The sequence below is a fragment of the Fonsecaea erecta genome (genome assembly GCF_001651985.1).
Source record: "Fonsecaea erecta strain CBS 125763 chromosome Unknown Scaff12, whole genome shotgun sequence".
Taxonomy (NCBI): domain Eukaryota; kingdom Fungi; phylum Ascomycota; class Eurotiomycetes; order Chaetothyriales; family Herpotrichiellaceae; genus Fonsecaea; species Fonsecaea erecta.
In genome coordinates this window covers 435,947-463,354 of record NW_017387255.1, presented here as the reverse complement: position 1 = coordinate 463,354, position 27,408 = coordinate 435,947, and the positions used below count along the sequence as shown (strand labels likewise).

The 27,408-nt window shown below is 54.9% G+C and overlaps 8 protein-coding genes across 8 annotated transcripts; 3 read left to right on the top strand and 5 right to left on the bottom strand.

The window, feature by feature from the left end:
• Positions 1-189: 189 nt before the first annotated feature.
• Positions 190-2,126, bottom strand: AYL99_10732 (hypothetical protein; the record flags this gene model as incomplete). The annotated part of the gene is made up of 6 exons (XM_018842238.1): positions 190-832; positions 906-1,482; positions 1,543-1,647; positions 1,713-1,845; positions 1,917-1,988; positions 2,043-2,126. The coding sequence occupies 6 exons, from the start codon at positions 2,124-2,126 to the stop codon at positions 190-192; spliced, it is 1,614 nt and encodes a 537-aa protein (XP_018688399.1).
• Positions 2,127-2,659: 533 nt separating this feature from the next.
• Positions 2,660-4,105, top strand: AYL99_10731 (hypothetical protein; the record flags this gene model as incomplete). The annotated part of the gene is made up of 1 exon (XM_018842237.1): positions 2,660-4,105. The coding sequence occupies one exon, from the start codon at positions 2,660-2,662 to the stop codon at positions 4,103-4,105; it is 1,446 nt and encodes a 481-aa protein (XP_018688398.1).
• Positions 4,106-10,536: 6,431 nt separating this feature from the next.
• Positions 10,537-12,192, bottom strand: AYL99_10730 (hypothetical protein; the record flags this gene model as incomplete). Its single annotated transcript, XM_018842236.1, has 2 exons — positions 10,537-10,571; positions 10,626-12,192. The coding sequence occupies 2 exons, from the start codon at positions 12,190-12,192 to the stop codon at positions 10,537-10,539; spliced, it is 1,602 nt and encodes a 533-aa protein (XP_018688397.1).
• A 521-nt stretch (positions 12,193-12,713) lies between these two features.
• On the top strand, positions 12,714-13,551 carry AYL99_10729 (hypothetical protein; the record flags this gene model as incomplete). The annotated part of the gene is made up of 2 exons (XM_018842235.1): positions 12,714-12,809; positions 12,877-13,551. 2 exons carry the CDS (start codon positions 12,714-12,716, stop codon positions 13,549-13,551), a joined length of 771 nt encoding a protein of 256 aa, XP_018688396.1.
• Positions 13,552-14,184: 633 nt separating this feature from the next.
• AYL99_10728 (hypothetical protein) lies at positions 14,185-16,823 on the top strand (the record flags this gene model as incomplete). Its single annotated transcript, XM_018842234.1, has 3 exons — positions 14,185-14,212; positions 14,271-14,988; positions 15,044-16,823. 3 exons carry the CDS (start codon positions 14,185-14,187, stop codon positions 16,821-16,823), a joined length of 2,526 nt encoding a protein of 841 aa, XP_018688395.1.
• A 999-nt stretch (positions 16,824-17,822) lies between these two features.
• Positions 17,823-20,897, bottom strand: AYL99_10727 (hypothetical protein; the record flags this gene model as incomplete). The annotated part of the gene is made up of 1 exon (XM_018842233.1): positions 17,823-20,897. One exon carries the CDS (start codon positions 20,895-20,897, stop codon positions 17,823-17,825), a length of 3,075 nt encoding a protein of 1,024 aa, XP_018688394.1.
• A 790-nt stretch (positions 20,898-21,687) lies between these two features.
• Positions 21,688-22,626, bottom strand: AYL99_10726 (hypothetical protein; the record flags this gene model as incomplete). Its single annotated transcript, XM_018842232.1, has 1 exon — positions 21,688-22,626. One exon carries the CDS (start codon positions 22,624-22,626, stop codon positions 21,688-21,690), a length of 939 nt encoding a protein of 312 aa, XP_018688393.1.
• Positions 22,627-24,262: 1,636 nt separating this feature from the next.
• AYL99_10725 (hypothetical protein) lies at positions 24,263-26,929 on the bottom strand (the record flags this gene model as incomplete). The annotated part of the gene is made up of 2 exons (XM_018842231.1): positions 24,263-24,942; positions 24,991-26,929. The coding sequence occupies 2 exons, from the start codon at positions 26,927-26,929 to the stop codon at positions 24,263-24,265; spliced, it is 2,619 nt and encodes an 872-aa protein (XP_018688392.1).
• Positions 26,930-27,408: the final 479 nt, after the last annotated feature.

Genomic DNA, 27,408 nt, shown 5'->3' with positions numbered 1-27,408 from the left:
GATTCTGTAATCCAAATGTCATCCGTTCCGTCTCTATATCCATGCCAATATCTGTGCGGAAAGGTACGAGCCACACATCCCCAGCACCTGAGGAGGCAGCTTGGGCGGGAAGCGAATAGCGTGGTCTATAGAAATGTCTTATAGAGGAAACATGCAACGTAAATAGAAAGCCTCTGCCCGGGGAATTGGTCAGGCCACTCTTTCATGGTCCGATCTTCTGCTGACCTTGCCCTCTTTCCCTTTGGCCTTGTGAACTTCGTTCTCGTGCCAGATGCTCCACAAACAGCACAGCACACCAAGCACTGAGGCACCAAAAGTCACCCAGTATGCCGATTTATAACATTCCTTCCCGACGAGACACTCCATATGTCCCTCATCTTCATTCCGGACCGAATGGGCGTCGTAGATCTTCCCGTATAGAATGTTGAAGACGTTGCCAGAGATAACAGGCGCCAGGGTCATGGTTCCCCAATTTTGCGAGAGCCCATGGACACCGAAGCAATGTGCGACAAGGCTCGGGTACACCCCAAACAGCATCCCATAAGCCAGACCTGTGAAGCCGGACACGAACATGAGATAATGGGGATCAGACACGGCCGTGGCCACCACTTGTGCCAGACAAAACGTCAGCGCGGACGCAAACAGGCACCAAAACCGGGACCTGTTCAGTTTTGCCACAAGAATATCGGAGCCGATGCCTGAGAGGAGGCGGCCGCTGAAGCTGCAGAAGGAAAGAATGGAAACGTGCATCGCCTGGCGACTTTCAATGAAGGACACAGAAGTGGAGGGGTCATAGTGCTTCCAAAGCGCTTGGGCGTCGTTGCCGATATTGCTGGAAAGGCGATATATCAGCACAGCTCTCCTTTCTAGCCATGGTCGATGAGGGAACCCAAGGACTGACTTACTTGATCGTCATAAGACCGATACCCGTCATCAGCCCAAGCATTAGGAACAATTGCCAAAACTCTGCATGGGGCAAGAGAGCGAAGCCTCGGATGTCTAGATGCGGAGATTCATGAATCCTGTCAGACTCGATGTGCTTTGAACTTTCAAGGTCTTCGGCGTCTTGTTCTTGACTGGAAGTTTTGGAGAGCAAGGAAGATTCCTCGTCCCCATTGCTGGCTTCGTGGTCATGGGGCTGGTCGACACCGCCAACTGAAGACTGGGCCTTGGAGCTTCGTGTGTGGGGCGCACCTGGTTCGTCCAGAGAAGGAAGATGGCGACTCCCTGAAGATCTCGTCCGGTGCAGGACTTGTCGTTCATGCTGAGGGAGGTGATGGTAGTTGTGAGGAAGTATAACACGCATGAAGGGAAAGCAAAGCAAAGGAAGTAGAACCGTCCCCGTAGCAAGAAGGATGAGAAAGTTATATGTCCCGCCAGGCAGTAACTGTGCGATAGCAGCGAAGAACAAAGCGCTCAGCCCGAACGCCGCGAGCGGGAATGCTGTTGCAGATCCTCGAGACTCGGGATAGTTTAAGGCAGCTTCTCAGGGTCAGCTAAAAAAACCCAGAGCATCGACAAATCCCGGGGGTTGTGCATTACCTGCTTTGATGGATGCAGTAAAGGCCGAGCAGCTTCCCGCGCCGGTGAAGAACGAGAACAAACAGATCAGTGCCACGCTGTAGTGTCCGGGGCCAGCATCGTATGCTAGAAGGCCGTCAGCTATGTCTCTCGACGCCGCATTCGGACACGGAGAACTCCGGGAGCCGCACCTTTGGCAATTGGATAGTAACCGGCAGCGAACAGTACAATGCCCAAAGCGACTCCCCATCGTGGCCCTTTGGCATCGACCATCATACCGGAGGGGATGCCAAATGCATACATCCCTAAGTTGCCCACGGTTCCCTGCGTCATCCCAGAGGATCAGTCAACGTTCCCTCTCTTAGAACATGTTTGTGTGGGGGGCATTTGCGTACGATAAGATTGCTGTCCGTGGCCGTCAACTTGAGGCGAGACGCGAAACTGGGACCCCAGATGGAGTAGCCATACTAGCAAAGTGGTCAGTCGTGGTCTCATGGTGGGGGAGGAGGGAGCCTGCGCACATTGGAACCGCAAGCCAATGCAGTGACAGTACACGCAACCACGGTGATGATCCGGGCTTTCTTGTGGTCTGATGTGCGGATCATCTTGGGGAAGCTCTGGCGGGAGACCACAATGATCAGCCCGTCATGATCGATACAAAGGTATCTCAGACTCTCCAGAATCCTGGAAGGTGAGATGTGAGGGAAGAGAGGTGAGGGCGCAGGGAGCACAGATAAAAGAAGGCCGACGTTGGGACGCCAGAAAGTCGTCAATCGGCAATAGACCCGACGCCGCAGTCCCAGAACGTCAAAGCGTCAACCAATGGGAAGAATGGGTCACTCGCGTCACTCGGCTGACCTGCCATTGGAGGTGCCGCTTTCCCGGCCGGCTCTGACCTCACTCCCTCAGTAGTAGTTGGCGCCTGCGCTTCATCGCTCTCCCCCATCTCTTCCACCAACATCTACCGCCGATCAATACAGCATCGTATTGTATGTAACCGAGTAACGATAGGGAGCATCTCGCTGGCTTTCTCGCTGCTTGATCACACCAACTCCTACCCCCTCGATATCCGCCGCCGAAAACACATTGCCCACCTCTTGAAGCACGGCACCTTCACGACCCCTCTTCACTCTCCAACATGGGCGCCGTCCTCGCTATCCCAGCCCTGGTCCTTCCTTCTGCAGCGACGTTGTGGTCGGTGGCGGCCTCGTGCTGCGGCGCAGCGTCATGTTCTATGCTCTGTGGGCCTTGCGGCATGTCCAAATTCCGGTCATCAATTGCCACAAGAATTGCATATGCCATGATTCTGCTGGTCAACAGCATTTTAGCCTGGATAATGCTCACACCTTGGGCTATCAAGAAGCTGGAACATCTCACCCTCAATTACATGACCTTTAAGTGCGGCTCGTCGGAATGTTACGGCTATTTTGCAGTCCAGCGCATCAATTTCGCCTTGGGCATGTTCCACTTGATTCTTTCCATTCTGCTCATTGGAGTTCGAAGCACCAAAGACACTCGAGCAGGTTTACAGAATGGCTTCTGGGGCCCGAAACTGTTGGTTTGGATCGGCTTTATCGTCATCTCCTTTCTCATTCCGGAAGGCTTCTTCCTCTTCTGGGGCAATTATGTCGCATATGTCGGGGCTATGCTCTTTGTGCTGCTGGGTCTTATCCTCCTGGTCGACCTCGCGCACACATGGGCTGAACTCTGCCAGGACAAGATTGACGAAGGCGATGGCCCGAACTACCGGCTGTGGCAAGTTCTACTTATGGGGTCGAGCTTGGGCATGTATTTGGCTGCGTTCGCCATGACCATCGTCATGTACATCTTCTTCGCCAGCAGTGGCTGCAGCATGAACATTGCCGCCATCACCATCAACTTGATCCTCCTCTTTTTCGTCACCTTCCTTAGCGTTCAGCCGACTATTCAAGACGCCAATCCGAAGGCAGGTCTGGCGCAATCGGCGATGGTGGCAGTCTACTGCACCTACCTCACATTCTCGGCGGTCGCCATGGAGCCTGATGACAAACACTGCAATCCTCTCATCCGGGCCCGAGGCGCTCGGACGACTACTGTCGTGTTGGGTGCGATTGTCACGATGCTCACCATTGCTTACACCACCACTCGAGCCGCTACACAGGGCTTCGCTATGGGGTCCAACACTGGAAAGAATCGATATGCCCAGCTCACCCAAGACGAGAACGAACACGGGCTGGTGTCTCAGCAGCCCGCATCCCGTCGCGAGATCATGAGAGCGGCGGTGGAAAGTGGAGCGCTCCCGGCCTCCGCATTGGATGAGGACTCTGACGATGAAGATGCGACCGACGTCAGCTCCAAGGACGACGAACGCCAAGGGACGCAATACAACTACAGCTTGTTCCACATCATCTTCCTCATGGCGACGTGCTGGGTGGCGACACTTTTGACGCAGAAAATGGACCCGGAGGCTGCGAGCGACTTTACACCGGTGGGACGAACATACTGGGCAAGTTGGATCAAGATCATCAGTGCATGGCTATGCTATGGTATCTACAGCTGGACTCTGGCTGCGCCGATCGTACTTGAGGGGCGAGATTTCTCATGATGACGGGTTGGACGAACGGTCTTGGTTGGCGGCTGGCAATGTCTTGTCCGTTGGGAGCGTCCAAAAGCCTGGATCATTTTGGCTGAGCACGGTGATTATTGTATAGAAATGGTACCCATATGAACGATCGGCTGGTCGGGTCCGGCTGTGGATTTTGCAGCTGCATTTCACTCCTTTTCTTTCCTTTCCCTTTTCAAACGCCCACGGCTTTGAAAGCAGATTGTTTGGATCTTCTGGCAGATACCATCTGGCACTTGTCTATTGCGTTATTACTAAATTTCGTACTGCATGCGAGCTTACCTGTGCCACGCCCCGCCCAAATGGATGGCCGAAGCCTGTTCCAAGGTCTACCTGACGAGGCTGCTTGAGGCTGTTACAACGACATCGAGCTACAAAGAAGGGGTTGAGCTCAATATCGGATGCCGGGGACACCTTCATATGACTAGGATCGATCCGAGAGAGGACAACAAACCGATGGATGGATGAGCTCTCGTGTGCCCGGATTGGGACGCTGCTTATCCTCCTCTCCTTTTGTCCCGTCGGACTGTTTGCCATGGCCATGTGCCGTCCTCGTTTGTGGGCTGAACTAGATTGGACCCCGATGCTGCAGAGGTATTCCACGACGGAAGGGGGCTCTCCGACGGCCAAGGGGCCGGACTAAGAGGGAAACTGCTCATCACCCGGCATCGGTGTAGTGTACTCCCTCCGTTCGGTCCCACGATAGTTAGTTAGTCGTGACGAGGTCGTGGATGGGCCATGAGGGCGGCACGGCGGTAATGGGATGGTGACGGTGGTGATGGCCCAATACCACCACCAGCCAATCAATCCGCCGGGCACAGGTATTATGTTCCAGAAATCCCATCACAGTTTGCATCCCGTGCCGCTCGAGAGGAACCATGATCCTGAACCCGATCCCGACAGGGCCGGGGGCACCAGTTTGTTCTCCCCCCACTGGGACCTGTTCTTTTTTTTCCCTAATCCGTTGAACATAGGGTCATTCATATCATCGGGCAAGTCAGTCACCGGTGTTGTTGTCGATTGGTTTTCCACCCTTGCCTGTTCTCGTCCTAGGGCACTCCGAAGAGTTTCGGACCTTTGCAAATCCGCGATGATGGAGTGACTACCAGCTACGGAGTAGTATGTATTCGTTTGTCGTTAGTTTTGCTGGGCATCATCCCTCGCTCCCCATTAGCTCGATGGCCCCAACCCAACCACTTTTGCAGATCGATGACCCCGTCGCTCGATCGCTCGCTCGCTAGTCTGGGGGACCCATATTCAGCTGTCCAAGGCACCGCTGCAACACACGGGATAGTAGTCGTGAGTTAAGTGGCGAGCGAGAGCAGGACGAATGCTCGTGACTTCTAACACCGTAACAACGATCGTAACGCTGACGCGTCCGGGAGAGAGGAGGAGGAGGACCGTGGCAAGAAGGATACGAGCTAGTTAGAGTGGAGATTCGTTTATTCTCATCTCAGTCCACGTTCAGCCACGTCTTCCTCGATCCGGACTTTTGCAGCGCGGAAGTACCTACCGTCCGAACTCTACTACGCAGTATCTAGGTATCTACATGATGGGGGAGGAGGAAAACTTATGGGGTGCAAAGTTCATCTTCCACTCATTCCAAATGGATGGGATGGGATGGGATAGTCGGCCATGCTGCATATGCAGGCGTGGTCCATAAGGGAGGTCGATCTCTCTCCCTGTCTGTCTCTCTCCTCTGGCTGCCATAACGTACCTAGGGCAGCAAGTAATGTACTGTATGACGACACGGTCGACACGACTCGTAACAAATCCCCACGACGCAGCAGTGTTTGTGTTTGTCTGTGTGTGCCACAAGAGCATATGCATGCATGCTGTGTATGTACTCGATACGAGATGCGAGCGAACTTCATGCAACCCACATCACCGTCAAACTAAGCTAAAATACGCATAGCAAATCAGGTACCTCCCAGTAAGTACTATTAGCTTCTTAACCTGCACAAGCTGTATACTCGGCTCAGGGTACACAAAGTCATGACATACATCCCTGCCATTTGTCTCGTGCTCTTGGTTCTTCTGTCCGTCCCTTGGCGATCTTCGACGTTTCCAAGAACGCCTTTCTCTCCTCCCTCTCCTCTTCCGTTGTCTTCTTCGTTTGATCTCCTCTTCACCGGCAACTTACCTACCCACCCATCCACCCATCCACCCATACTTACACCATTACCGTTTGATGGTGGGTGGTGGCGCCTCACACAATCTGCAGGCATCTCGGGGATCCCGGAGATGCGCCTCATATTCCAAAGTCAATTCGCCTATTAACTGTCCGCATCTGCGACATGCCAGTGGAACCTCACCCAGCCTCGAAGGAGAGACAGCCACAGAGAGAGAGAGAGAAGGAGGCGGAATCATCTTCCACCTCCCCTGTCTCTCACCAATCAACGCTCACGCTTCCCCCTTGCTTGATGCCGGAGGCGGGAGGCAGGAGTGTGGCATCTGGGGCTAACCATTCTCATATCAGCAGCCTCTAGAGACCCGGCGGCCTGGTTGCTCCGAGTTTCTCGCGGCTCTGTGTCACCCACACACGGCACCAGAGGGCGTCACTGGCAGGGGGTTATCTGGACGTGTAGGTATGTGCATGTGCATATGCCCCCGTTGTGGAAAGTTGTCCCAACGCGGCGTACCCAGGTCAGCAGCGAGCAGATGATCGACGCCGCACTACCCCTTACGCCCATTTGCTTTCTCTTCTCCTGGGCGTCCTCGTCTCTCCCTTCTCGCCTCTCTGTCTTTGACCTTTCGCCCGCGGAGAAGAAGAGGAATATGCAGGTAAGGAAGCAAGCCAGCAAGCCAGCCAGCAAGCCAGCCATGGCGCACGCACTCGAAGAAAGGAGGTGAGGGAACAAGGTCGGTTCCGCGTGAGCACCCACTGACCGCCGTTCTGCACTTCTTGCACTCTTTCTGGGCTGTCTGGTCTGATATCGAGACTGCCTGGGGTGGAGGGAGCAACAGTTGAACGGGAGAAGACAGCAGTAGGGGGGGGATCGGAGAGGAGAACATCAGAAGCAAAGGTCAACCGGAAGAAGAGAATCATGACCCCTCCAGGGGGGAAGGAGTTGTTTCCATCGCCCGTTTTAGCCCTTTCAAAGCAGCGGGATGAGCATGCTCGCGCTGTTGCTTGACGTTTGCGTGCCCCTTGTGTTTTATGTGTTTCTCTCAGGTTCTTGATCGCTTGCCCGTCGACAAGGAGAGGTATCCCTGCCACACAACCCACTGTGTGAACTTTCATGGCTCGATTGTTCTGTCCGAGCCTTTGCAGAGACTTGCTTGCCTTGCAACGATTGTGTGTCAGAAAGCATACTTCACAGATGGTTGATGGAGACCGGTATTCCCGGTATTCCGGACCTTGGATAAGGTCGTCCAAGGCTGTCAAGTGGCTGCAGGGCCAGCAGATATTTATGTATTACAAGAAGCGGTTCAGATAACTGCCAATCGGCACTACAAAGGACGACGAGACCGTCGTCCCTTGGGGTCATGACAATACCATTGACTCAAGCATGTCGTTGTGTTCGTGCTTCCCCCACGGAATCCCCTCTGAAGCATCAGTTTTCACTTCCCATGACCTGAATGATCTGAGCCTGAGCTGAACCGCTCACAATGTTGTCTGTCAGAGCTCTCGCTCGCACGCAGTGCCTCCCCAGCAACCCACAGGCAGCACGCAGCTCTCATTTGTGTCTTTGAAGTCAACCTGCCTGCACGGTGTGCCAGCAACTGTATTCAAGTCCCCGAAATAGTGGTCCCGAAGAAAAAAGGTCCACCACCAAGCCCAATTGGCCCGATCGATCGATCGATCGATCGAGACAGTAGGGAGATTGTGGAACGAGAGGTAATCTCACAAGCACCCCAACAAGACATGTTCAAGTCTGTGGCCATCAATGGTGGTGCACCGCAGTCGTCGCCGATCCGCAACCATCGACTTGATATGTCTTCTTCTTGCTTTCCCTCACCGACCATGAGTGCGACTGCTAGAAGGCACCATGACACCGGTACGTTGGCTGCTGTAGTTGGCGCAGCTCGGGCACAGATTGTGGCCACAGAGCCGGCACTGATGGATTGTCGAGTGGGCCTGCGTGCATTTCTGACAATGCCAAACTATAGAAGAATCCCTCGGAGATGAGATCTTGACATATTCATGCCCAGGGCATTGCGGATAAGTGTATCGGAAGTTCAACCTAGTGTTGGCCGGCTACAGATGCATGCCTCGAGAGTCAGCGATATCCCACAGTCCAGCAGCGCTGTGCAACAAAAGTCAGGACTCACGCCAGTGTTGGTCTTCATCTTCGCTTGATCTTTTCGTATCTTATTTTTAGACGCAATCAATGGATGGATAGGGTGTTCGTCGTCAGGGCTTCTTTGGGGTAAATGGTTAGACCAATGGTCAGCGAGAGGAAGAGATCGAGCGATACTTATAGCAGCCGTTTGTCGTTCATACAGGTAAGGCCCGGGGGAGAACAGCATGGTGATTCAACAAGCTTCGGTGCATCAGCTGGGCGCGAACGGACCGTGATGGACAAACAGATCAAGCACACACGATGCTTCCATCACTTGGCGTCGAGAACGTCAGGAGCGATTGTGGCTGTCGGTTTTGCAGAGATGGGCCAGAGAAGGAGAAAATCACATTTTCCGCGTGGAAATCCTCTGACAAGAAAGAACCCGTTCACCAGCGTTTCTGACTACCCTTAACGGGATGGCTCCAGCGACCCAGGCTCACGCTTTGGTGAGCGACTGAGCGAATCGACGCTGGGTCGGTAAGTTGGCATTGCACCTAACCCATCCAAAAGAAAGTTTTAAGTCTCTCTCATAGCTCAACGGGAACACATTCCCCCCGTTAGCCTAAAAACCTCAGCCCGAGCTGCCTCTCGAGAGAGTCCCTCACCTGCCCATACCAGCTGGTATGGAACCTCATGAGTATCGTGCGTCGACGACTTAACCCCTTTCCCCAGTCGTGAACCAAAATTAGAGTTTTCCTGGATTTAGAGAGGGTGCTAGATGACATAGTCGTCCCTGGTTGACCAGGCTTTGGAAGGCAACGACAGGCTGAAAAGAGCCATGCCATGGTCGAACCGGTGTGGATTGAGCATGGGAGGGTTTGTGGGCCGAGCAGGGCGTCGGACCAAAGCCCAGGCCCATGCAAAGTTCGATAGTCGGTGCTTCAGTATCAATGCAACCTGGTGGCTTTTCCAGACTCTTCAAGACAAGGCCTCAGTAAAGCGCCAGAGGATAGATAGCCGGGTGACCCCCACAGCGGCGCTGTCATCGTATGGACCAAGCTACGCACGCAATGGTGAAGCGCGAACCGAAGTGCAAGCCACAAGTCCCGGGGCAATGGCCTAGCGACACCAGCCCAGTGGTTCTCGCGGTGTAGTCCGATCGTCCTTTAACGAGGCGTAGTGTCGATCCTTTTTTACCCGAGAGATTGCCAGCCCGCAAGATCCCCCTCCCAAGACTTTCCAGCGACAGATTTCACAGAGGTCGCCCACACAACTCCCCCACAGCCCCCCAAGACCGGATCCGCGCATCTGCTAAACAGTTGGTCCTGGCTGACGACTCGCTCTTGAAGATTGTGCTAGCTGCTCCCCTAGACAAGCCCCGCAGCTGCAACGCAACGCGTGCTGTGATCCTCAGTGGACAGAAGAGATGCATTTCGTCTCGATCTGGCTTGCACGGTCTTCTGGTTCAGCTCCCCACCCTCCAAGCTCTACACGACAGTCCGCTGGAGTGAGTGAAATGAAAAAGGATAATGCCTTCTAATAATCCTTCATGGTAAAACACCGAGTTCCAAGCGGTGTTCATGGAGAGAGTCCTCCTATTGGCGGGCGAAGGAAAAACAAAAGACGGGTTAGAGCCGTCATGCATCCCCATGAGCACATGTTCCCAGCATTGGAGGCAGGGACGGACTATTCTGTCGGGTTGATCCCGTGTCGTCGAAAGAAAACTCTTGGGTAAGTTCAATGCCGGCACTGATTGGAGAGACCGAAAAACAATACCGGCGCCCTATGCCCGTGCTGGATACGAAAGTGGCTTAGAAAAATCCGAAAAATTGTTGTAACACAACAGCACATGCCCTTGCCCACCGGCCGGGACTTGACACCATCATGGCGTTGGCAACGTCTGGCACGGGCCGCTAAGATTTCGAGCTCCTGGGGTGCGCCATGGCGGCAGATCCGTGAGCTCATGAGTAGCGGAACTTTTGTTTCCTGTGTTACAGGGGTAGTAGCATTGAAGGTCTGAATTACGTACTTTGAAGCACTTGTAGGCCGCGAAGCTGATAAGTGATTGGTCGTGCCATTCTATGAATAAGACAATTCGAGGGTTCACGACGCTTGGTCGAGCGCATGATAGGCGTAATCTGACAAGGAAGTTTGACTGGAGACCAGGGCTGAGAGAGCTGGTCATTCTCACGCATTCAACTGGAACAGCGTCGACATATCCTCTGCGACATGATCGAGTCAGCTGCGGATGGTCCATATCGGGAGTTTGCACTTACCTCCGTGGTGATTGCGTCGGATGGCCTCCGCGAGGAGATTGGAGAGATCGATCATGATGAGCTTCTTCGAAGCACGGATCCGCTCAGGCGGCACGGGAAAGGTATTTGTCACGACGATATAGTCAATGTAGTCGCATGCTTCTAACTCCTCCAAGGAGCTCTCGCCAAACAGTCCATGGATTGCGATGCAATAAACTTTTCTGGCATGGCCGATCTTGACACAGGTTTCCGCCGCCGCAATCCACGAACCAGACCGATCAATAATGTCGTCCATAAGGAGGACAGTCCGGTCCTTGACGTTTCCTACGAGGGTGATGGTGTGTTCAAGGTCAGGATTCTTGATACCCTCCTCTTCTTCATCCGACGTTGCGGCCGCGTCGAAGGTTCCTCCGAGCGCATGTTCCGGTTGAAAGGACGATGCATTGGATACAAAGGACGAAGTCATAGGATCATTGGTGGGGTTATCTGTTCCGTCTTGGAGAGGTCGCTCGCCAGCAAGGTTCGCCAGGGAAGCAGACATGCTAGACATTGCTGAAGAGGGACGGTCGTCGTCCACCAAGTGGCCTTGGATCAGCCGGCCCACGACCACATCTCTTGCCCGCTGATCATTCTGCGCTTCACTAGCTTCGTATTCAGAGGGTCGGCGTGCGCTGGGAATCGGCTCGAGGCGGGACGAGGGATTGGGCGAAGCAGGAGGAGAAGGCGTTTCCACTCTCGCCGCCTGGACCAAGGGGCTCGCTGCTATCGTCACTGCCTTGGGCCTGCCAATGCCAGGGCGGCTGACACCATTTAGCGTGGGACCCCTGGCACGCAAAGGAAAAGTGCGGTGGTGTGACCTTTCGGATTCGTTGTCGGCATCGTCGGCCTCATCAACATCCAGAAGGTGGTCGCGATAACGCATGGACTGTGGCTCAATGGCATCAAAAAAAACCATGCTGTCCGCTAGGTTGTTGTGGTGGTGTGAATGCCGTGAACGATCCTTGTCGGTGGACACGAGAGCGAAGCTGAGCTTGAGGGCATCGGCCAGGGAAGTGACTCGCTTCGTACCACCCACATTTTTGCTCACCACGACTGCTTCGCCCCAGCGGGGGACGTTGGCTTTGATCCACCGGGCAATGATCGGTTCCGCGAATAGGTTGTCGACGGGCTTCCCGAAGAACCCTTGCATCTGTGAGGCATGCAGGTCGACCGTGATGATATGGTCCACGCCGGCCACCACCATGAGATTAGCAAGCATCTTTGCCGTGACTGCACCTCGGTGACTCTTCTTCTTGGATTGGCGGGAGTAAGGGAAGTAAGGAATCACAGCCGTGATGGACTTGGCCGAGCCACCCTTGCATGCAGCAATCATGATGAGCATCTCCATCACACTGTCGTTGATGCGAGGGCTGCCACTCTGCACGATGAAGACATCTTCGTTTCTAACAGAGACGCCTATCTGGACGCTGATTTCCCCGTTGGCGAAGTTGCCCAGTTCGCATTTGGCTGGTGAAGACCCCAGTCGCTCACAGATAGACTCGACGAGGGCAGGGTGAGATCTGCCGGAGAAGACTTGGACGCCACGCATGTTGGCCGAGGTGAAGAGGTGCTCGAGGTTGAAGCAAAACAAAGAGGATAGGAAGAGCCCAACAACTCCAGCAACAAGTAGTGTAGCCTCTGTCTCTCGACTTAACACGATGTCATGGCCTCCAGGTAAGTTTCATTCATGGATCTTTCATTGTTCGGAAGGTTACACAAGAACATGGAACAGCCAGGACGAAGCAGCCGTGGGAGGTGGAAGTGACTTTTTTCTGAACGGTGCAGAGCCATTCGACCAATCACAAAGCTCTTGAGGAAGAGCACGTGACAACACAGCAGAGCAGCTGAATGAGTGCTGTCAGACCATGCCAAAGGCCTCCTCAGACGCGTCAAAGATGCCCTCTGAACCACTGTCAGACATACCAATAAACTTTTTTTGGGAGCGGCCCTTTTCTTATCCGCCTCGTGGCATTCCACATCATCCGTTATGAAGTCAGCCGACCACAACATCCCTTTCACGGTCACGGCTGACTCCATGGCATTGCTTGACCATATCACTATGCGCTCATCATGCCTTCTAAATTTCCAGAGATCCAGGGCGGAGGCTCCCTGATTCTCGCATGGCAGATCAAAGGCAAGGAAGTGCTCGTGATCGGTGGTGGTGAGGTTTGTTTTTGACTGAGACGCCCTCTTGTGAAAACAACACAACACTGACTGACGCGTTGCGGTCTAGGTCGCGGCCGGCCGAATCGTCAATCTGCTCAATGCTGACGCCAAAGTGACGGTCGTTTGTCCGCGTGCGGGCCTAAATGAAGAGGTGGCGTATCGCGTAGACCAAGGGCAGGTCAAACATGTCGACCGAGTATTCCTCCCTCTCGATCTCGAGCCGGAAAAGAATGTCGCCATGGTCCTCAGTGCCATCGATGATCCGGAGGCATCCACGCGCATATGGAAGTACTGCAAGAAATTGAAAGTGCCCGCCAACATTGCCGACGTGCCGCCCGAATGCGACTTCTACTTTGGCAGCGTCCACCGGGATGGTCCCCTCCAGATCATGGTCTCTACCAACGGAAATGGACCCAGGATGGCAGCGGCTATCCGGCGACAGATTGGCGAGATGCTGCCCACCGGCACAGGAGACAGTATCAAGAAGGTTGGGCAACTGAGGAGAATGCTCCGAAAAATTGCCCCTGGCAAAACTACGCGTGACATCAGCAAGAGAATGGGGTGGATGAGCGAGGTCTGTGACAAATGGACTACCGAAGAATTCAATGCGATGGACGAAGAAGATATGGACACACTGGTGCAATACTACGACAGAGGCATTGTGCCGAGTTTCGAGGAGATTCGGCTTGGATATCAGGAAGACGTGGTCTGGGAATTTGACGGGTCATTTGGGTGGATGTAGATGAATGGATTCTATTTGCAACATTACCCTATTGCGTGGGTGACATTCTTCGGTCGGCTGAATGCTTGGGGCAGCACTCGAGAGCTGAATCGAAACCTAATAGGCGGGGGCCAGCACTGACACGGATGGCGGCATACCTAGCGAGCTAGTTGATGGATGCCTGGGGGGGAGGGGCCCGGGGAGGGGGGGCTTTTGGTTGTTGCTGAGGGGAGGATTATTAGGAGAAGCAACACACGGCGGGAGAAGCCAAGCCCGCGAATGACGTAGTGTGTTGGTTCTGCCACTTGCGAGCTGAACATCTGACCCTCTTACTTGACAATTACTTGACACTGCGACAGGATGCGCCCACCACTTTGCATGGGTTTGACCAAGGTCAACGGAGTCCACAAAGTATATTCCCACATCTTATCGTTACGAGTTCTGTTCGTTTGTCTTTCATTCACTCCCATATTATTCCTCTGCTTCGCTTCGGCTCTGTTGACCAGAGAATCGTTGCATTCTTGAGCACACACGCGCACTGCGCATTACACCAACACACTCGTACCGCCGTGGATCGCGCCTGGACACGCTAAGATTACATTTCTGCTGCGGGTGGTAGGTAAGCGAGAGCCGGAGCAAAGCAAATCGACCAGGATGCAAGCTCTTCGCGAAAAGCTCAAAGGTCAGCCTCATCAATCCCTCCATCCCTCGGACAGGTAGATGATTATTCCCCCTTTCAGATTCCAAGCTGCACGATGCCAAAGTCGAGGCGATCCACTTGAAGCACAAGATTGGCAAGCTCAAGAACCTGGTCAACCGGAACCATCGCCACGACGAGGCGCATGAACAAGCGACGGACCGCAAGAGAACAGGCATCTGCGAGTCGCATCGTTTCGAGTCCTTCTTCCCCGAGCGCGACAACAACCGCATCAAGTGGTATGTCGACGGCCGTGACTATTTCTGGGCCGTTTCGGTGGGCCTCGAAAATGCCAAAGAGACCATCTACATTGCCGACTGGTGGCTCTCGCCCGAACTATTCTTGCGCCGCCCTCCCTTTTTCAACCAGGAATGGCGTCTAGATCAAATTATCAAGCGTGCTGCCGAACGTGGGGTGCAAGTCTACGTGATCGTCTACAAAGAAGTCCAGCAAGCCTTGACCTGTAATTCCGCGCATACCAAGCATGCCTTACGAGCACTTTGTCCTCCGGGCAGCCCTGGCCACGGCAACATCCACGTCCTGCGCCACCCAGACCACAACGTCTTCGAGAACCTTGGTGACATGACATTCTACTGGGCGCATCATGAGAAGTTCATTGTTATTGACTATCACCTCGCATTCATCGGAGGCCTAGATCTTTGCTATGGGAGGTGGGACGTCCGTCAGCACCTCCTGGCGGATGTCCACCCTTCGGGAGTGGTCAATGAAATCTTCCCGGGACAAGACTTCAATAATAACAGGTAAAGCGCGACACATTCAAAAAAAAAGGACCAGGCTGATTAAGGATCCGTCTAGAATCATGGACTTCCAAACAGTGGAGGATTGGTCGAATAACGAACTGAACAAGACCGAGTACGGACGGATGCCGTGGCATGATGTCGCAATGGCGGTGATTGGCGAATCTGTATTAGATATTGCCGAACATTTCGTGCTGAGATGGAACTTTATCAAACGAGACAAATACAAGCGCGACGAGGGTGTCGACTATCTGTGTATGACGACTCGGTCGAGGGCAGATGGCTCTAATCCAGATGAAGACCTCATCGCAATCCAGAGACCAAAACATCCCGTGGGGAAGTATATCGAACATCCCCTCAGCCCTCTCGAGGGCAAAGGACTTCAGAACGCCGGCACGGTCCATGCGCAGGTGGTTCGTAGCAGCGACGACTGGAGCAGTGGTATCCTCCTCGATCACAGTATCCAAACTGCCTATGCAGAAGTGATTGAGAGTGCCCAGCACTATGTCTACATTGAAAACCAGTTCTTCATCACGGCCACCGGCGAGCATCAGGCGCCAATCCACAACCAGATCGGCCGAGCCATAGTCAACGCCTGTGTCCGTGCTGCCAAGGAAGATCGCAAGTTCAGGGTCATCATCCTCATCCCTGCCATCCCAGGCTTTGCGGGCGATCTTCGCAGCGATGCCGCCAATGGCACGCGGGCCATCATGGATTACCAGTACAAGAGCATCAATCGAGGTGAACACTCGATCTATGGCCAGCTCAAAGCCGCTGGGGTGGACCCCACCAAGTACATCTTTGTTTTCAACCTGCGCGCTTACGACCGCATTGATAGGACCCCATCACTCATCCAGCAGGAGAAAGAGTCTGGAGTTTCCTATCAACAGCTCCAGCGCGCCGAAGCAGAGGAGATCATGGGCAGTGGCATCCACGGTTACGAAGGCGAAAAGGGCGAGAAAGACTCTCGTGGGACGGGCGCCCAGACCAGCGAAGATGAACAACACGCCATCGTCGACCGGAAGCGTCGATTCGAGGCCGCACGCAAGAAACTCGACGTTAAAGACCCCGTCACTTCCGCCGAATCTATTGCCGAAGACGCCATGGCTCGTGGCGGGCTCGTCAGTGAAGAAGTGTGGGAAGGCGAGCCGGAGGCTGAAAAGGAGAACTTCGTGCAAGAAGAACTCTATATCCACGCCAAACTGCTGATTGTAGACGACAAGACGGTGATATGCGGGTCGAGTAACATCAACGATCGCTCCATGTTGGGTGCGCACGACTCGGAACTTTCGATCGTCATGACCGATACCAAAGTCCTCGAATCGACCATGGACGGCAAGCCCTATCAAGCAGGCTTCCACGCTGCCACCCTCCGCCGCCACATCTGGCGTGAACACCTGGGTCTGATCGAGGCGCAGTCTGTTGACGCCTCGAATGACCCAAACGCTCAACCGCCCACCGTCTGCATGAACGACGAGTACTCGGGCGAAGAGTGGGAGTTCGTCGCCGACCCCTTGTCCGATGCTTTGTGGGAAAAATGGACGACCCAAGCCACGACGAACACGGACATCTACCGGTACCTGTTCCGCGCCGATCCCGATAACCATATCAAGACGTGGAAGGACTACGATGACTTTGCACCCCGCAAGACGATCAAACAGGGCCACTTGCACGACCCCCATATGCCAGCTGAGCTGGTCAGGAAAGAAATGGACAAGATCAGGGGACATCTCGTCTGGATGCCCTTGGATTTCCTGTGCGAGGAGGAGATGGCTGAGCGAAATATGCAGGTGAATTCTTACACCGAGGTGAGTGGTCTATCATCACGACCCCAGTAGGCCTAACAATGGCAACATTGACTAATCATGGTGATATTTCGCAGAGTGTGTACACTTGATTCAAAATGGGGTGCCTTCACGACCAGACGTACGGACTCTGGGATCCAGGGGGGATCCAAGGGTATACTTGCAGGATTCTGGTCCAAATACTCGGTTGATGGTGAGTTGGAAGCACGCTCAAAGTGCACGCATAATGTGCACGGAGTGGGAAACCGATCCAGGGGCTCCTGAAGATGGGCGTTTTGCCCCAATACTCCAGTACTTCAATGTATGCCGCTGGTGTTGCTATCTCCAGTGGCGAAACCTGGGAACTCGCCAAAACCATGATGGTGTCCGAGGGCCAGGGCGGCGCAAGGTTGAGTTAGAATCACGAATCAATATGTCATAACGCATCGGGTTTTGATGCATCAGAGCTTTAGTTCCTCCTTGTGTGTCTTCTTCCTCTGTCTCTCTCTCTCCCACCTCCCCTACCACAGTGATTGGACAGGGCAGGTCCAAAAGACCCCGAATATCAGAGAGAGGCTCACTAGGCTCGCCCGGGCTGGGGCGGGGGTCGTCGAGTCGCTCTGGCTGGCTGGCTGGCTGGCTTGTTTCTTTGCTTTGCTGGTGGTAGTGACGGTGGTGGTGGTAGATTGATGGATTTTATTTGCTGGCCTGCTGGTTTTCTGCTGAGTGAATGAGTGAGTGAGTCGTCCACAGCGGTGACCGGTTGACTTGACTTGACTTGACTTGACTTGACGTGACCGTATTGCAAACCGTGGGTTTTTTCTTCTTCTTCTTTTCTCTCCATTTTTCTTCTTCGCCTTCTCTCCTCGTCTCTCAAATGTATGCGTTGTCACTTATTCATTCCCACGTCTCCTCTCGGCCACAGATGGATCGGGACATGGATATCATGTATTATCCGTGTTTTCCCAAGAAGACTCTTGACCGATGTATGTACCGAAACAGCCCATCCATCCATCCACCCATCTGTCTCCCAGTTTTTCATGACCGCCGCCCTCACGCAGCACCGGCAGCGGCGTCGGCATCCACCTCGCGCGCCGCGGCCTTCAGCCTCGCCCAGTCCTCGTCCCCTCGTTCCTCCCAGGCCTTCGCGCGGCCGAGGACCCTCCGCGCCGCGCTCCGGGCCTTGAAGCGCCACTTGGCCTCGACGGGCCCGCCGGTGCGCTCGCGCGGCAGCGGTCCCAGCTCGCGGTACCGCGCCATCATCCACACGGTCTTGTCGACGACCTGGCGCCAGCGCTCGGGGGCCACGTGGTCGAAAGTCGTGTCCTCGCCGGACGACACCGCCGCCGACGACCCCGGCTCCAGCACCGCGCGCCACGACTTCTCGCTCCACTGCAGCGCCGCGTGAGGCCGGCGCCGCCACTGCGCGACCCGGGATAAAAGCGTCCACAGCGGTGCCGATGACGTCGCCAGCGGGCTGATTTGTCGGTCGATGAGGGCCAGGAACGCGCGGGGGATGTAGGGCAGTTTCCCGCCTTGCGTTGCGGTCGTCGTCGTCGTCGTCGTCGTCGTCGTCGTCGGTGTCGGTGTTGGTATCCCCTCGTCCTTCCCGCTCTGCCCGTCCTGCGCCGCGGTGGCGGTGGCGGCAAAGTCTTCGTCCTGCAGGTCGTCGTCTTCTCCATCCCCGTCCTTCTCCTCTTCTCTCGAGGGATACGTCCAGGTCCCCGTGACGTAGTCGGTGAGGACGGCCAAGATCTTCAGATCAATGCACTTCTCGCCTTCTCGCTGGCGTCGCAGCTCCACCACGCGCTGCATGGCCTGGATGACTTCCCCCCACGGCGTATTCGCCGACGGCGGGATGCTCGCCGCGACCGTGAGGTAGTTGTCCCAGATGCGGGCGTCGTCTCTTTTCAAGGTCGCCGCGCGCCGCAGCGCCCGCAGCGCGTCCCGCAGGTGCCGGTACGGGTCGGTTTTCTGCGTGGGAGGTGTTGTTGTTTCGTCACCGTCGACCGTCTCGGCAGCGCTGGTCGTGGCTGTAATAGCGGCCTCGCGATCTGGTTCTGGGCGCACATCCACGGTCCCCTCCACGGGTTTGTCGAGCCTCAGCAACGCCACGGCCAGATTCGACCAGCTCTCCGCATCCCGGTCGTCCAACTGTACGCAGCGAGTAAAGCTCTCGACAGCGGACATCCACTCCTCCTGCTCCAGCTGCAGACAGCCCAGCGCGAACCAGCTCGCTCGGTCCAGGCGAGAAATCCTCAGCGCGAGGGTGTATGCTTCTGCGGCGCGCGGGAAGTCGCGCTTCTTGGTGTGGTACCGGCCGAGCGACCGCTGTGCGCGGGCGTATCGGTTGGAGGAGACGGTCCAGGCCAGGGAATAGTAGGAGGGCTGATCGGTGATGTCGCCTAGTATACAAAGAAGGCGGGGGGTGTCCGCAGGTGGAGGTGAGCGAAGCTGTCTGTCCGTACTATCTGCAGCCTGCGATTCTCCAAACAGCAAGTCCTTGAGCAACTCGACAGCCTTGGCTTCTTGGTTCGTTGCTGCGAGACATAGCGCCACTTCCGCGTACATCTGCAGACGGGTGTAGATGTCCAGCGCGGTTTTGAGGCCGCCCATCTGAGTCCAGCGCTGCGCAAGCTCGGCTTCGAGCTCCCACCGCAGCGGTGGCGAAAGCTGGTATACGTATTTGAGACGTTCGGCGACGGAGGCGGACTCAGAGGGGGTTGCCTTGGGCAGGAATGTGGTTGCACCTGTTGTCGACGGGCCTGCTGGTTCTGTGGTGGATGTCGTTGGGTCCTTCACATCTGATGCTGACGATGTAGGTTCCGGTGTCGTTTCGACAATTACCTGATCAACCAGGGCCTGCAGCTGCAGCAGGCCTCGCTCAGCGGTACGGGCTCGATAACCCTCGATTCTACTCCGGACCAGCAGGGCTTGGGTGTATACCTGCCAGTTGGATGAACCTCCGTCCAGGACTCGCGTCGCGTAAGGCAAGGTCTCTTCCCTCACCAGCCCGTCGTCCGGAGAGGTGTTGGTGATACTGCTCGCGGTGGCAAGCAGGATGATACTGTCGATGGGGAAGAGGAGCGGCTGATTTGCCGGATCGAGAGATGCGAGTTGTGGTGGGATGTCCGAATTGGGGGACGCAACGTGTGTCATTGTGTCTTCTGATACGGGTGCTTCTGGGGTCGGAGATTGGAACTGGATGTGCTCGAGAAGGGTGTCGTCGTTAAGCAGAAGGCTCTCAGGCTTTGTCGCCGTGGCTTTCGGCGTCGCAACAGCTTCATCACGGGCAGGTTCCACCATGGCCTCGCTAGATTTTGCGCCCTCGACCCGACTCCCTTTGCGACTGCTGTAAGGTTCTGGTTCTCGATCTCGGCTCTTCGCCAGGACGACCAGTTGGCTGATATCTCGGTCCTGGAACTTCGTCCTTTTGCCCAACGCGCCCGTCAGCACAAATTGAAACTGACGCGTCGTGGCAGCCTTGGCCAGGTCCGCCCTCGCCAGCGCATCATCGCCGTAGTGTGTCCGAATTACGGCTCGCTCGATGAGGAAGCCGACGAAGTGTTCTTCGGCACCTGCTCCGCCAAATGCCAAGCGAGAAGTAAGTTGGTGCTCGAGAACGTCGGCGTCGGCATAGATGGTATCACGGAGGGAAGGGGACTCCTCCAACAGGAGTTTCTGGTGCCAGAAGTTGACCCGCAAGCGTGCCCTCCGGCCATTGAACCCAGCTTCCGCCAGTGTCGGATTGGACAGAATGACTTTGGCGAGCCAGAAGAGCTCCAGGTGCGGCGTCAATGGATACGGGCGAGAGCCATCGACGGAAAGGTCCTCAAACAGTGCCTGTCTCAGGGCCTCGAGACCCTGGTTTCGGTATATCTCTGGAAAGATGACCTCGTCGGCGTTGAAGTCCAGGGGTGGCCCCGTACAGTTTGCCTGCAAGAACGCCTCGAGCGCCGTATAACCAATCTTGAGGAACGACAGCTGTTGCATGGCATCGTTCAGCAAGAACTTCAGCCGCGATGTGACTCCACTGATGAATGGTATCGGTTCGGCGTGGACGGCCTCAAACCCCAGCAGCTTGCGAGTCAACGAGTCCTGCAGGATTTCGAGGAAGGACGTTCCCATCTTGGGGTAGGGGTAGAGGTGCTCCATGCCTACCACTAATTCACCAGGGCTTCGCGGTGGTAGCGCGCGGCCAGGGGAGAAGAGCCTCAATTTCGTGGGTGAAGACCCCCACCAGAATATCACCCAGTTCGAAATCAGGTCTGATGGCAATGTAAATTTTGCTTTTGGGAGGGTTCACAGGAAAAAAGATGCGACTGCACCGCACAAACCTGCCGGGAACAGAAACGAGCGCTCCCCGAAAGAGGCTCTGTTACATTCATAGTCTGGTGACCGTGAAAGATAGAATCAACACAAAAAAAGAACGGAGCATTGTGGCGAATAAGTAAGCGTGGGATGTGGGATGACGACCTCGTCCTCGTCGTCGTTGTCGTTCTCGTCGCCTACAAGGAAGGACAAAGCAGCGGGGGAAAATTCAACAGTAAAATAATAATAGTAATAGAGTTATTAGTGGAAGAAGTTTCTGTTGACGTGGTCACGTGCTCAAGTCACTTCACTTTCGCTTCGTTTCATTTCATTTCATTTCATTTCGTATACAAAACTTCATTCGTCTCTCTTCGTCCATTTCCCCCTTCCCGACCTTGATTCTGCACTGACTGCTTGCGGTTGTTGGTGGTACAAAATTCCATTTGTGAATCATATCGTCCACAGTTCAAAAATTGAGGGTATCTCACGCATGAAGGAGGGAAGTATCACTCCTTCTCCTCCCTCTCGGTCGGTGGCCGAAAAAGCTATAAAAAAAAGACAATCGGATCCGACAATCTTTCTCAACAAAGGCTTTCTTTTCTTTTGTCTATATCCTCTTGCCCGTTCGACCGGCGCGAGCCGCCTTTCTCTTTCTATACACACTTCTATATTGAATGCGACCGATGGTGCCCAGCCCATACGCCAGCAGGAACAGGAATGTCCAGGAGCAGGTCACGATCAGCCCCGTGGGGAAAATGCCCAGCTTCGTACCGGGCAGGACGAAAGGCACCGCCGCGGTGATGGCGGCGGCGGCGACGGACGGGCTGACAAGGCCGTTTTTGAATTCGTCCTTGAAGGCCCCAACCACGAACCAGGCGCCGTCGGCGGCACTGACGTTGGCCATAATGGGCGTCTGGGAGTTGGTGGCCGCGTTCAGTTTGATGTCCGGCAGCATCAGCGACATGACTTGGGTGTCGTTCAGTTTGGCGACATCGAGGTTCTTCTCAATCGTGCCGAAGAGGGTGTACTGTTGCACTTCGACCATGCTGCTGTTGCTGCTCTGTCGCGCCTCCACATCTCGCTTCCGCCGCTTGGTCAACGACTGGAACGTGGTGCTGGTGGGGTAGGTCAAACTGATCATGATGTCGTTGATGGGCACATTCTGGAAGTTGCCCGTCGGTTGGAACATCTGGTACAGCCGGAGATCGGCCTCGAAGGCGCCTTGCTTGCTGTCGTATTGCATGATGTTGTAGCACGCGGCGAGGCCCGCGGCGTTTTCGACCGAGGTGAGTGACTGGAGACTGCTGACGCAAGCCGCCGCAATAGTTTCGTTCAACGCTCCCGTTGGGGCCGCCACCGAAAGGGGCCCGGTTGAGGATTGCGGTTCCCGGCGGAGAATTCGATCGCCCTCTCTCCCCATCATCCCTTCGTCCCAGGCACTTCTCCTTCGGATGGCGTTGGGCAGATGCACAATGGCTTTGGCCGAGATCATGTCGGCTTCGGCCAAGAGCAACAATGCCGAGGCAACGACGGTTGTCAAATGCATGATTGGGTGTTGCGATATTGCTGTTTGTTGTTTGGGGGTGGTAGTGATCGTTTGAGTATCTCTTCAAAAACAAGTGGTCGTCGAGACCGGTGATGGAGACCAAGCACAGCTTGCTGAAAAATGAATGTAGGCACGGCCAGCGACTGCCAGGAAGAAAGAAAAAAAGAATGAGGAGTGCTCACAGAAAATGGGAGAGGAACCTGCCCACGAGCATGTAAGGGAAAAGAAAAAAGAGACAGAGGCAGGAGCAAAAAGGAGAGTTGTTGCTGGGCCTGTGCAAAACGAGTGGTCTGAGGAGTGTAACAACGGCCAGGGAGGAGGAGTAAGGGCCCAGGATCAATATAAAACATTTACTGTAGCGGAAACTCCTCGGCCAAGGAGGGTTGACACATGGTCGGTGGGTTGAGATGGGGACCTGGTCCGTGTGGACGTCGGTTCGCGGTTCGCCCATCGAGGGGATAGCACACGAGTTAGAACAGGTCGAGGAAAGAAGAAGTGGAGGCTGGTATGAAACAACGCAAGCAGATCGACGGCGCAGCACGAAACGCGAAAGTGGGATGTTGCAACAGAGGTCGCATGGTGTCAAGGGAGAGCGAATCGCTGCACAGACTGCTATACTTGGCGAGGCCAGGGGAGGAGGGGTTCGGTACTTCTAGGTACTCCTAGCCAAGACTCAAGAGAGCTCCAGGCGGAGCAAGCCCATCCACTACGAGGTACTATGGACATACTCCTCGGTCGTAGCACTCGTCGTCTCCAAATGCCACTGATGTCGGTGGTGTCGGTGGCCCAGGAGAAGGGGGCGGGTGATCCCAGCAAATTCGACACAATGGCTTGCAGCCAACCGGAGACAGGGGCAGGGGATCATTGGGCAGGAGGCGTGCCGGGCGGGGCCTGGGCGGGGCGGAGGGGAAAGGAGGCGTCCCCGCCTATCGTCTGAGAATCGGCCATCTTTGAAACAACGACGCCCATCGGCTGAGCTCTTATCCATTGGTCACTCTCGCTCGTCCCTAAACCGACCCCCTTTTATCCATTCGCTGCCCACGTCTGGAATTTTTCCCTCTCGTCCAACGTCCCCCGTCCGTGCCCGTCCCAACCTGTTTCGAGGCCCGACCTTTCGGTGGCTCTCGTCCAACCATTGCCACAATGGCAAACAGAAACCGGGAACGGACAGGTTCATTGCAACCCAAATTTATTCTTGATTAACCGCGCGGACGAGAGGCTGGCATTGTGCCTCGTACATATACAGTAAAGGAACTTTGTTATTGTTGTTATTATTGTCAACGAGGCTGCCTGTTTGGTTTCATGTGCCCTCCTCGGTTTGCGCCCCTTGCTGGGACGCAGTAATACTCGTGATATCCTAACATTGGCTGGCTAGTAGACATTGCAGCGTATCCTTCCGTCGAATCAACATTTGTTGCCCAGCTGCCTTTCCCCCCGGGCCACGACAGATTATGTGCAAAAGCATTCACATAATTGGCCACACAGATCAAGTGCAATGTTAATAAGATGAGCACTTTGATGGCCGCGTGCCAAGTGGAAAACACACGCACCCCCATGCTTGACTCGATAATGACACTTCTCGTCGCCTTGTGCCCCAATGATCTCTCGTCAATCACGTTGGTGCCGGGCACATGACCTAGTTCCCGGACCCTTGAACCATCCTCAAAAAGTCCCGAACTCGTCCTAGCTGCGAATTGTTGCTCATCTCCTTCTGTTCACTGATCACTGCCTGCACGAGACCATCCAGCAAGCTATCAACCTTATCTTCATCCGCGCCAGTACACAGGCTCACAATCTTCTTGTACCGCGCTTCCAGCTCCACACTGTGGGCTTTGAGTACCTTGGCCATCTGCTCCAGTTGTTGGTTGTGTCGCTGATACACCTGGACACGTCCAGACACCACCTCTGCTCTTTCCAAGCTTCCCAAGAGGTGGAGTTGCTCCTGGTTCAATGTCATGAGCCCAGCATCTATCTCGCCATCAGGGAAGAACTGTGCCACCAAGGGCAGTTGTCCCTCGAGGTCGAGACCTCGGTCTGCTTCTCCCACCGTGACGTTGTCTTGTATCGTGTTGAGCGGGTTCGATTCGCTCAACTCGGCGCGAAGTTTGGCCGCCGCTCGACGTAAGTTGCTGATTTTCTGCTCGAGTTCGTCCTTTTCTCGGACTTTGGCTCGATTCTCTTCCAGTCGCCGCCGTTCCTCTGCTAGCGAAGTACCGGACTCCTTCAATGCTGCGTTGGTCTTGTCCAGGATTTCCTTTCTTTCTTTCATCTCGGCGGCAAAGTCGGCCTCGGACTGAGACAGGACTTCGCGTATTGCTGCAGTCATTAGCATCGACAGAATATCCGTGGGACGGCATCACTTACAGGCCATGAATCCTTCTTGAGCCTCTTCAAAAGACTTCTGGGTTGATCCGTTCGCCACTGACGGTTGATCGAACGCTGCAAATGTTTGATCGAACATGCGATTGTTGACCGGTCCGCCGCCCACCCCGAAATCTGCTGGAGACAAGCCGCCGCGGTTGCTGATGTGCGGATCTGCGCCGACCTCGACCAACTGATCAATGATGGTAGTCGTGCTTGTTCTTGCGGCCAAATTCAAAGCGGTATCTCCTGTTTTGTCTTGAGCATTGACAATCTCCGACATAAATCTAGCCAGGGTCATAGGATTATTTGTCTGGTTCAGGCTGCTGTTCAGTCCGCCCATGGTATCAAACTGGGTGCTTGATCTTGATGAAGTCCCTTGTCGAATCACGTACTCAAGCAGAGACTCGAGGTAGTACTTTCCGACCGCCGCTCTCCCCTTGATCGCAGAGGCGACGGCGATGTGGTGGAGCATGGTTCGCCCACGTCCATCTCTGACCTCGATGCTGGGACCGAGAAGCTCCAACAGAGCAGGAAAGGAATTTTGGTCGAGATTGTTTCTTGCTTGACATGCGGCGATCAATGCTGTCTCACCACCACTGTTTGCTCGCCTCATGTTAAATCCCTTCTCGAGCAACTTTCGAACGAGAGCGATGCGACCCAACGTGGCCGCCCAGTGCAACGCCGTGTTAGACGAGCCATCGATGGGCACTTCATACTCATCGCCGCTCAAGCGCAGAAAAGCGGGATGGTCGTCAAAATCGGTCCGTGACGGGTCGATGAAGAGGTCGAGTAGAAGTTCCTTCTTTTGCTCCTCCAAGGGGCCCGACGGATGAGGGAGTGGTTCCATCCCATAGGGCAGCGGATCCGCAGACATAAAAGCCTGGCCAGATTGAGAAAGGAATGAGACATTCGGCTCGGTAGGGGCGCCGTCTTGCATGCCGAGGTCTATTGCACCATCATAAAGGAACGACGACTGCGGCGAAGGTCGAACGCGTTTGCGCGGCGGTTCTTGCGCATCAGTCGTGGGGAAATCGACGAAGCTCGCACCCTGGCTTATGATCCCACCATTTGTGCCGAAGCTGTCTTGACTGGTCATGCTGGGCATACTCTGCTGGCTGGCGTACACAACCTCCTGGCTGTAACCAAACGATTGAGACTGCTTTCTGGGTCCGATGGAGCGTCGCCCTTCCATATTTGGCGAGTCGAGCCTCGTTCGATTCAAGGCATGAATAGCATTCGCCGCGGTGCTGGACATACTTTTGAAAAAAGTACCTCCGGTCGGCTGCCCAGCCAGTCGGCCGTCACCACCATACATTCTCTTTCTCTGGGCTGCCATGGCCTGCTCCTTTGTGGGGGTCTCGATGCCTTGAGAGACACCCGACATCCCATCCGAATTGATGTCGTACTCCAACAGCGGTAGGAGCAGCTGCTCGACACCGTATTGTCTGCAAAACTCTCGACCGCGCTGGTAGTTGACCCAAGTGCCCTGATACTTCCCGTAACCCCCTTGGACCTTTTCATGCTCGCCGGTGATTTCCTTTTCGAGCACCTTTGTTCTCTTGCCCTTGTCCACTCCCGCCACTTTGAGGATCTGGGTGGCGTTCAGCCAAGAGTCGGCTCGGCGGCGCATGACAGCTATACCGTTAACTTCCATCTCGAAAACAGACACGTTGGAATAGACGGCCGTGTATATTTGCGGCTTGAGCCCGTTCGCATAATAGTCAGGTTGAGCGAACGCATTTGTCTCGGCGTAGCCACCAAAGCTGTTGGGCGGCGCCATCATACCTCCATTCGACATGGAGGCTGTTCCATTCATGTTATACACCATCTGTTGCTGTGCCGATAAGGCTTGCTGTGGTTGGTGCTGAGACGCCGGTCTGGGAGGGGGAGGGGTGGGCGCTGGCGTAGAAGCGATCGACTGGCTCTCAAAAGCGGCCATGGGGGGAGGTTGTTGCGGAAAAGTTGGGTTCATGGAAGTGGAATGGCCGTGCTGAGGGAAAGGCGGAGGGGGTTGCGCATAGACACCTGAATGGATGCCTCCCGATGCCATCATTATCAACGAGCCCGGTGACTTGGTCGAGAAGAAGTATGTGCACCTTATGTCAGGACATTTCGGGGGCGCACGCAGCGCTATCCAACCTATTGCCGGGATTGTTCTTCCTTCTTAGTGATAAAAGGGGACCTTTCACCATGAAGCTTTCCTCTCACGTCTTTCTCCTTCCGACTGGACAGTACGATGGACCAACTCGCCAGAGAGATCTAAACCCAGTCAAGCGCGACCCCGGGGGGTCAAGACAGGAAGTAGAGCTATGGGAACGGTGTCGGGTTGAATTCTCAAATTCAAGATCGGTGAGGCTATTGTGTAGCACACGGAGAGAATTGTTGAAGGGCGGTATCTCGGCGTTGACCTAGATGGGA